General features: G+C 33.7%; 1 protein-coding gene across 1 annotated transcript; it reads right to left on the bottom strand.

The window, feature by feature from the left end:
- Positions 1 to 3,062: 3,062 nt before the first annotated feature.
- Positions 3,063 to 9,920, bottom strand: LOC132562934 (syntaxin-5-like). Its single transcript, XM_060227709.1, has 10 exons — positions 9,797 to 9,920; positions 7,966 to 8,203; positions 7,545 to 7,615; positions 7,355 to 7,410; positions 6,524 to 6,711; positions 6,159 to 6,215; positions 5,489 to 5,576; positions 4,670 to 4,806; positions 4,303 to 4,424; positions 3,063 to 4,020 (listed from the first exon to the last, which is right to left on the bottom strand). Exons 2-10 carry the CDS (start codon positions 8,161 to 8,163, stop codon positions 3,861 to 3,863), a joined length of 1,077 nt encoding a protein of 358 aa, XP_060083692.1. The 5' UTR covers positions 8,164 to 8,203; positions 9,797 to 9,920; the 3' UTR covers positions 3,063 to 3,860.
- Positions 9,921 to 10,083: the final 163 nt, after the last annotated feature.

The raw sequence follows: 10,083 nt of genomic DNA, 5'->3' as shown, positions 1-10,083 counted from the left end.
CATGTTATTCAAACGAGTTCATGTACAGTGTATCCTCCAGCATTCACAAGTATGTGGCAACAACGTGTGTGCTTGTCGTGAATGGAGAAATATCAGCTCGAGTGCCAGTATAATCAGAAATCAATAAAAACCATAACAACCTCGTGTCCTTTCGGTTTTGTCGCGAACCTACCGATTATTTTCCTGTTGAAAACTACACCTCCACGATTGTGTTACACTTACCGACTCTCTGCAATTTAACGTAATGGACAAACGCTGATATCGAAGCCCGCCCACGTGTCGGCCGGTTTATGTCTAGTCGAATTAAGAATGACCACGCTGGCGATTTCTCATGACAGATATTTGGAGCTACTGAACTTTACTCTGATTAAACACAATTGTTTCTGTCTTTCTTTTCTTTTAAATCGTTGTTCCAAGATATCTTTTCATGAATATTGATAAATTTCAGTGGAATCCGTATTTTTTTGGACATTTTTCAAACATGTATCTGTATTTTTATTGTCTCTCTTTCTTTTTTAAATTTCCAATTTGCCATTTTTAACTGATAAAGTGTCATATTATATCAGTTTAATTTTAGCCTGACATTTCCCAGTAACTTTTCTATCGCGTTGATATTTTATAGTCGGCAGTCCATGACACTGTCGATCGCTATCTTATTAGATAGGGTGGCGCTGGACAGGATAGGTGAGATGTTGACACCCATGGTAATTGGACATATGGTATAAATCCAGGTGGATTTCTGGTCGATAAGTCACTGTGAGTATTTCATTCTAATCCTAACGTAAACATCATCTGTAAGAGAATAGTCCATACTAAGTAATCGATTTATGGAAGATATATAGTGGAAACACGTGTTATTCATTGCTAATAATTAAAAAGGATTGTCTAATGTGACGTCACACTACAGCAGTCCTTGTCTCAGCATGGCCTTACAAGATGATCACGGTAATTCTCAGTTTATTTAAAAGGACAATAGCAGATTTCTCCCTCTAGATCAAACAATATAGATAAATATTGAATAACACTAAAATTAAGTACTTCGTTTCTGAAATATTTAAAATCGAACTATTGCTCATAACAATGTTAGTAGTTCGATGAACACGAGGCATTCTAGACGTCATCTCTGTCATGTACCGATTTGTGTTTCATGATGAAGACATAAGATTTGCAATGTTATTTTTTCTATCAATATTGTGAATTGTTTAAATTTGGTTTTTCCCGACATCACTTACACAAACCTACGCCGGGACATTCTCCTCTGATCACAGCATGGGAAGCGAATAAGGAAGGAGCTCACTATGCCTTCGGGGAACAATAAGAGGGAGTAATAGGGAAAATACGACAGACTGTCAGAAGATGTTAGAGGAGCATGATACAAGCTGTGCACCTTTCCAGTGAAGAGTTCTACCAAAATCACTCTGGAGAATGTTCTCAGCAGTAGGGATGAAGGGCAAAGACAGGATGCCGCATTTCAAGTGATGGTTGAAATTTGTAAAGAAATCGTGCAATTGACTTCAGTGAAGAGAAAACAGGAGCTTGACGCAATTCAGGGCAATGATCAGGCCAATCACTGTCAACTCTCCACCTGGAGGACATGCCAGGTAAGGAGTGGATTTTAGGCAGCAGTACAAACTTTGAAACATTTTATAACACTTCTCCAGTGATACATATATAGTGACACATACATAATTTTATCAGTGAACTATATTTGAGATAAATACTTCAGAAATACATGTATCATGATACATATTCCTGGTATTCATTTTGCTACAGTCTACAGTGTGAATATATTACTCGGTCACTTTAAAGAGAACGGTTTTTTTTTTTAAATGTTGCTGGTTAATTTTAGCTCACATGGCCCGAAGGGCCAAATGAGCTTATGCCATGGCGCAAGGTCTGCTGTCAACTTTTCAATTTAAACAAATTCTTCTCAATAACCAGCAGACCCAAACATCATGGTATTAGACTGGTGGGTTTCTTAGATAAGACTAACAAAATATGGGAAAAGAAAATTATCTTGACCCTTATTCAAGGTCACAGTTGTCAAATTTGCTAAAACTTTAAAACAACATCTTCTGACAAACTTAATCATGATGTTGGGGTGATAAGTTCCTAGGATGGAGCCTGAAAAAGTTTGTGAAAAGAAATGACCAAGACCTTTATTCAAGGTCATAGTTGTCAAACTAATGAAAGTCTAGAAATAACTTCTGTTTAACCAAAGGCTGCAGATGCATGGTGTTTGACTGACAGGTACCTCCGATTTCAGAAAAAAATGACCTTGACCTATATTGAAGGTCTCGGGGATCAATTTTTTTGAAACTTGTAAAAGACTTCCCTGTAAACTAAAAGTCTGAGAAGCGCTATATTTAGTGGAAAGGTGCTTCTTGGTCAAAGCACAAACAAATATCAAGGAAAATAGAAATGGCATTCACTTAAAATCCAGGTTATAACTGTCACTGTTTAGAGTTGAGTATTAGAAGATGTTTGTTGTTGAAATTGGTCAAAATTGATTGGATGTGTCCATTTTGAATGCCACTGGTGTACACGTCAATATATATTTGTGATATAAACACCAATTCTATTTTTGATGAACATTATACCACAATACCAGGTGAACAATGCAGGTCCATTGGGCCTCTTGATCTATTACACCATGAAAATATTATTCAATACTTGGAATTTCACTTTCATGTTATATTCATTCATAAACTTAAACGAAATGAATTAAAATGTGCATTAGCTAAACATTATCACAAGAGATCAGAAGAAACTACATTTTCTGAAGAAATCCTGCTATGTGATACAAATCATTACTTACTGATACAAATGAAACTGGTGTTCAATAGCAGTCCTAGTAAAATGTCTAAATATTGATAATGAAGTGTTATATATATGTATATATATATACCAAAAAATATCCTTAAATTGTTTCAATGACTAAATTATGAATTCCCAAAAGATCTGCAGATTTATTTTTCCAGATATAAAACTGAAAACAGAGTAATTAAATGCAAGTATCATATCAATTATTTCATTCAAAATCACAACAAACAACACAATCATTGATTGCACATTGTATTTCAAACTTTCATAGATTACAATCTTTTTTGCTCTGTGTAGAACAATTTGTGAATTTGAAATCAATAATAGGATACCATATATACAGAAGGCATCCTTGAGATTGATCACAGTGTTCAGCAGGTAGCTGTACAAGACCAATGGTCATCACACCACTGGACAGAGTGTCACTCTCACTGGACATTGACCAGCAAGACTCGTGTTGGCACAATATAGTATGTCTGTACACGATTTGCCATGAAGGTCCATAGTGTACCGCAATCGTCTAGTTGTATGTTTCTTGTGTACATCATTGTATGCACTACTTACAACTTTCAAATAAATAAAAATCCAATTCAATATATTGGCGTATCAATAATATTTCAAAAATGTTCACATAGTATTTTCCTTCCTGACGTAATATTGCTTTTAAAACAATATTTACTTTCCTTGAAGGAGTTCTAATTTCTGTGTCCTTTTCAACTCCTGATCCCTAAAGCTGTCAGTTAATTAACGACATTTGTGTAAGGAAATTTCATAACATGTTGCCCTTTCTTCTTTTTGGTATATGTTTTATGAATTAATACTTCGGTGAAAACTTATTAGGATGTTTGAAGAATAACTGATCATGATGAAATCAATTTCAGATAGAATACATCCAGGCAATTTACTGTTGTATTAGGTAATATAAAGTCATAACTTGAAAGATCCTCAGCCTGATCTGAAACAAGTTCCATGATTCTCATGATCCGATGTTATTACCATTTTCTCTGCAGAGTGTCAACAATATCGCTGGACGCTTCTTATGCCATGAACACAACAAAGAATATAAAGAAAATAATGACGACACCGAAGATTTTTATCATTAACCACCGATTAGAAGTCACTGACTGGAAATATTTCAATATTTCACTGTGTGCTCCCTCCACATTCATTTGTGTTTCCTCAACATTTGAATCAATTCTGCAACAGAGATGGTGACACATAATATTAAATGTTATATGGGCAATGTACATAAAATTAAAAAAAATATTGCTACCTAGGGTGTAATAACTTTTTTAAAAGCACATTTTTTACAAAGAACTTCACATTGCAAATTTGTTGCATATTCTAACATCAAGTACCTCCGAACAGTAAACTTTCAATGCAGAAAACTTTCCTGTGGTGTCTAAGACCTTTATTAGTGTATTCACTGTAGTTTTGGGTAGCAAAAGGGACAAGATCTGCTACCTAAATGAAATTTACCTTCGTACTGTTTCTTCTTGCTCTTTTACCATGTGTGCAAATTGTTGAAATATAGATCCCAATTCCACGATTGTAGACTCAATATTTTGCATCGTTTCTGCTCGACTTTGTATATATGAATCCTGAAAACAAAACAGAACTGTTAAATACATTAATATTTTAAAGATAGACTTATTTGCAAAATTACTGTTATTTACTTCATCTGTAGAAAAATATGCAGATTTAAACTATCCAAGAGAGAAAACTTCAAGGATGTAAAGTTTTCACATAATCCCTTTTCATCAGGTTTTTTTTTATGTTTATGGCATATGTAAATAACTGTATACATGGCAAATACTCTATATTAATCACCAAATGCAAATCCTACCTGTTCTTCAATGATCTGCATTTGCTGTTGATATTTGGATTTTTCCACAGATTGTCCATCCATGTTAAGAATGAAATCTCCACCCTGTGCTGACCCATTCATGTGGTTGGCTTCGTCTTGAAGTAAGACTGATTGACCTAAAGTCCCACCAGATAAAAGTTAGAGACAACATTACAAAACAATAGCCATTCCATCACATGCAGTCAAGGACATTTGCTCCTTTTTGTCATGTATGCCACTATAAGAAATAGCGACAGTTTCATAGATTTAAGTAATATCCTATGAATTGATACTTAATATTAATTAGGGATTGGCATTATGGAGGGATATAAATAGAATAATTACTCTCAAAAAATTGCAAGGAAGTCATATTTGACTAATGAAATTAATGCATAAAATTTCTGGATTTTAAAAAATATTGGAGTTCTTAACAAATTTTTTCTTATTAAATTAAAAATCAAACTGTTTCTTAAATACAGCATGACATTATCTGGGAGTTGGACAAGAAGAAAACTTTTCTTTATGAAGATCTTTCAGGTATGGCAGACAACAATAAAATATCAATTTGTTAATTTCAGAAATTGCTAGTGTTTTCACAATAGAAGTCAATGTCTTTGTCAAAAATGTTCCAACAATCTGTGACCAAGATTAAAGAAAATTTTTTAAAGATATTTTCATTCAAAACTGCAAAGACTATTAAATTTTGTATGACATAAAGTGACATATTTGTGATAAGAAATGCACAAATGTTGTTGAATCTGACACTGAATTGATCACTAATAACAGAAGTTTTCTGTAGGAGGGAGAAAATTCACTCACTTCTGTCACCAAATCCTGATGATGCAACTGGTGTGGCACCGACAGGTTGTGAAAATTGCTCTCGTCTTGACTTCTGTTGTTTCAGGTTCTGTAAACAAATAACTTATTACATATAAAACCACAAAAAATTCTTGTTTCTGGTAACTGGATTAATATTTTCAAATAAATGTTAAAAAGAACAGCTCTTATATGACATAAATTCTATAAGTCAACTTTGTTTTACATTTTCATATGGTTCTAAAAAGAAAATGCTGTAGGCTATCTCTGCTGTAAATGTCTCAAAGGGTATATTTTTTCTTCTTCTTTTCTTATATTGCCTATAAAGAAAAGCAACAATTTCAGGACAGAAACACAGCTGATTTGCAATAATTGTCAGACACTACATCATGTATTACATTTTTTGAAAGTCTTCATCAAAATGATATTCAGAACTCACCAATAAACAATTCAACAAACATCACTTGAAATAAGAAATCTGTTCAATTCATCCATGCTAACTAACTCTACATCAATGACATCATCGTTATTGAATTAAAACAAAACAACTATGAACAAAAAATTTGTCAGTGTTGAATATTTTTGTGCTTATGTTTATGGATAGGAACTGAAACCAATTCATTCAAAATCATATTCATCACTGTCCCTAGCAGTGTCCACTATATCAATTTACCTCTGTTCGCACGTCCAGTACCTGTTTGAAGTCAGTGGACATTGAAGCCAGTTTTGACTGAAAAAAAAAAAAATTAATTAATATGTATCCTGTTAAATAAGACTTGTAAAAGTGACAAAATATGTGGCAATCCTTTCTCGTATATACAAAGTGATAAGAGTATATATCTGCACACGAATTTCACTGGGATTGAAACTTTGAAGAAATTCAGTTATGATACAGTACAAGGGAAGCAACTCCTGATAAAATCTTGAGTATCAAGTTTCATGGAGAATTCAGTACAAGTATATCCTTGAACTTTGCCAATGGAGTGAGCCTAACTGAAACTTAAGATTTTTCTTATCCTTTTGACAATGCTAACTTACCTGTAGTGATACAACTACAGTGTTGGAATGACTTTGTAAGTGGCGGCCATTTTGAGAGCTCTGTGACCGAGCCAGACTCATCAACATTGCAATCTGTTTGTTTAGACTGGTAATGTCCTGTTTGATGATGTAAGTCAACTCCTGTATCTCAATAGGTTTATCATCAAATAATGACTTCCTCTTAGCCACTGAAAGACAGATATCAAAAATAAAAATGAAATGCATGAAATTATCTAAAATCATTAAAAACAATTATGTGAATGTTTACCAGACAGAAATGGCCCCACTCCTGTGCATTCAAATATATATATATTCTATACATTCTATAAATATTAACAGTGGCCTTAACCTTAGAAAGCAGTAACAACAAATGCTCTGAGGTATTGTTAGTAGACATTTTCATAAATTTTGATCAAATCTCTTAAAAACAAACGCACTAGATTGATAACACTGACTTGGGGAAGGTCCTCATAATATGGTGGGGATATAAGAAGCACAGTGAGAGAAAAAGTGATGGTGCATGTATCAAACTTTTATATAACCCTAAAACAAACACAGGTTTTGTAGTACTACACTGCAAGGTGTCCTTTTTTTTTCTTTCTATTTTTTTTTACAATTTTGTAAGGCTTTTGATACAAATTTTTAACTTATTTTGAAATATCGAACATTTTCTCAGTCTGAGAAAAGGGTGATGGCAACAGTCACAAAATAAAACACATTTCAAGACTTAACAGTCAAAATGATCCCTTCCTCTCTTTTTCTTATTTTAATAATAACATGCATCTTAATTATTTCCATCAATTGCTTCTGTTAAAACACAAAGACACTTACAAATTGTGAGCTTTTCAAGCTTTGAAAATGTGTTGGACAAGTCTCTACCCACAGCTCTGAAAACAAAGCAAAAATCATTTAAAACAATGAAATTTCAATGAAATTGAAGTATTCAAAGGTTACATGATAATAACAATGTTTTTTGATCAAACATGTTTTTATTTTACCTACATTAAGAAGGTTTACTTACTTTGCTTTCTGTGTAAATTCACTTCTCTGTCTGAGGGCATGATTCTGTTTCTGATGATTAACTCCATTTCCCTGTAAATATCAGAAGCTAACTGATCAAAAGGTAAATTACCTCATGCATTAATTTAACAATTACCTGCATCTCCTGAGTAAATATGTAAAATATCACAATACATGTGAACCCTTGATACACTCTTGATGGTACTTGTATTGCAAATGTTTAAACAGAATGCTAAACATGTACCTTGTATTTCCCCAAATTCACTTTCATATACTTATAAGATCAATGAATATGTTTGAGATGAATTCTAGATAACATGTCAGTCAATATTTAATACCATAACCATTCATTTGTATTCAAATTTAAAAACTGTTTTTAAATTTATTCAATTGAATTTAATATTGATACAAAGTCATTGTACCTGTCGTGATTGCAGGAGTTTCACTGCAGACATAAACTCTGTGGAACGGTCTCGACATGACATTTCTGCGTCTAGATGTGCTGCTGGGGCCGATGACGGGCTCCCGCTTACAAAAGTGGTCCCACTGTGCTGGGTGTTGTATTGTTGTTCCTGATGATTTTCAGATCCAGAGTTAACTCTCCTACGTCTAGCGATCATTTGGAATTTAGCACCTTACATCACCATAAAGTCAGTGATTCTAAAAGGAGACAAAATCATATTTCACAAATCACTGCATATAAACAACTAAATAAAGACAAAAGCATGCTTTAATACGCTTTTCATATTCTTCAAAACATTTTGTTTGTTTGATAGTTCTATTGCCATGTAAAAAGCTGGGGTCATTTTGAGACAGGGTCCCAAGGGCACAACTGTATCGGCACATACCGGTCAGTTTCTCATGCAGCTTTCTGGGAAACACAGACCATCATGGGTGGGGGATATTAACCACGCACCTCCGAACTTCATATGAGGCTACGATGGCAAAACCATGTGAGCTATTGAGTCCTCCATAAAAGTTGTGTTACAGTTTATAAATAAAGATCATTAAGTTTAGCAACCTTTCCATTTCAACCAATGTATTTATCAATTAATATGATCATATTAAGTAATTTACAACATGAACATTAGCACTTCAAGTGAGTTGGCCAAAGTTTCTATTTTTCAATAATAACCATATCTTAGATCATTTTATGTGTAATGAAAATACCATTCAGAGAAAATCACTGGGAGTTGTGTAGTGTCTGGTTCAGATAAACCCATTACAGGCAACTTTAAATATAAGTGGAAGTTACCAAATATCACAATGAAAATGGGAAGAAGCATACTCCAATAAAATGTTGGTTCAAGCTAAAACTTATTTTTAATGTGTGTATAGAAAGCCCTATTTTGCTTCAGTGAAATGATGGATTCATTTCAGATGGTTTATTCTTTTCATTGATGATAATCATATATAAATGTTAATCATAACCTTCTCTGTCATAGAAGATATTTTTTATAAAGCCTTGCCATGACAGGTTTTGTTAGGTGCACAAAGCTTACTGTTGCCACAGAAGTTGATTTCACGGTTTGTTGGTTGAATTCCAGTCATGATTGCTCAAGTAAGGCCAGTTTTCTGAAGTAATTTTTATTCAATTACATGGGTGATCAGTTTTGAGAAGGGTTGGTTTGTGGAAGTTGCATTGTATTTTTTAATGATACAGGAGAGGGAAAGCATTAACTTAACTCTTCTGTGATTTGAAGGGGGCATTCCTTTGTGGGACTCATTTTTTTCGAAGGAAATTGCCAAACATCCAATATAAATGACTCCCATGGAGGAATCTCTGAAGGGATTGGCAATATTTAACCATTTCAGATTTTAGATGGCAACAAAGAGCTACAGTGACACTTGTATACAATTATCAAATTTCATATAAAAAATTTTACGTGGGTTAAAATTTGTTTCATTTAAACAGGAAGTTATATAAAGGATATGAATAAATAAAAATAAAACTTTATTTATCTCGGAAAATATGGTAACCTGTTTTGTGTATTTTAGTTGTGTATTTTCAAAACTTTAACGAAATAGAAAATTATCTGTAGGCATATCCTTGAATTTATTGTAAATAAAAGACGGAGCATATTAGGGTTAAAACATGCGATAGATATCAAGAGTATGACACTTCTATACATGGATGGTAAATAATCCTATCAGTCAGTCACGATTTTCACTGTCATTTTGATCTGACAGCCGGCGGAGTCGACACGCCTAGGGAGGATTGATTCACTCCATATGCATATTAGATATATTTACCTCAGTCTTTTGATTGTCCTTATATATGGTGTAATAAAAACAGTAAAAGACTGTGTAAGATCAGACTTCTCACTTCTCTTCTGTCAAATAAAGTCACTAAACAACACCGCAATACACAAGCACCTCCACGAAGCAAACAACGTAACTTCCTCTAGTCCACATCGCATGCGCAGGAAATCATTCGGAATACCTTTGGGTATTTTAATCACATTTGGTGTCCGAATGCATGAAGAGGATTATGGGTATTTCCTGTCTAGAAGCATTTGGTCGGCTGGCCGCGAAGTGTC

Source organism: Ylistrum balloti, unplaced genomic scaffold (genome assembly GCF_031769215.1).
Source record: "Ylistrum balloti isolate Yb309-2 unplaced genomic scaffold, AGI_CSIRO_Ybal_v1 Utg371552, whole genome shotgun sequence".
NCBI classification, from domain to species: domain Eukaryota; kingdom Metazoa; phylum Mollusca; class Bivalvia; order Pectinida; family Pectinidae; genus Ylistrum; species Ylistrum balloti.
This window is presented reverse-complemented; position numbering and strand designations above follow the sequence as displayed.

Excerpts from the sequence above, each read along its gene's own strand:
- LOC132562934 (XM_060227709.1), bottom strand. The coding sequence starts at position 8,163 with ATGATCGCTAGACGTAGGAGAGTTAACTCTGGATCTGAAAATCATCAG. Across the intron at positions 7,411-7,544 it reads GAATTTACACAGAAAGCAAA|AGCTGTGGGTAGAGACTTGT; the intron begins GTAAGTAAACCT and ends CTTTGTTTTCAG. Across the intron at positions 6,216-6,523 it reads CTGTAGTTGTATCACTACAG|TCAAAACTGGCTTCAATGTC; the intron begins GTAAGTTAGCAT and ends TTTTTTTTTCAG.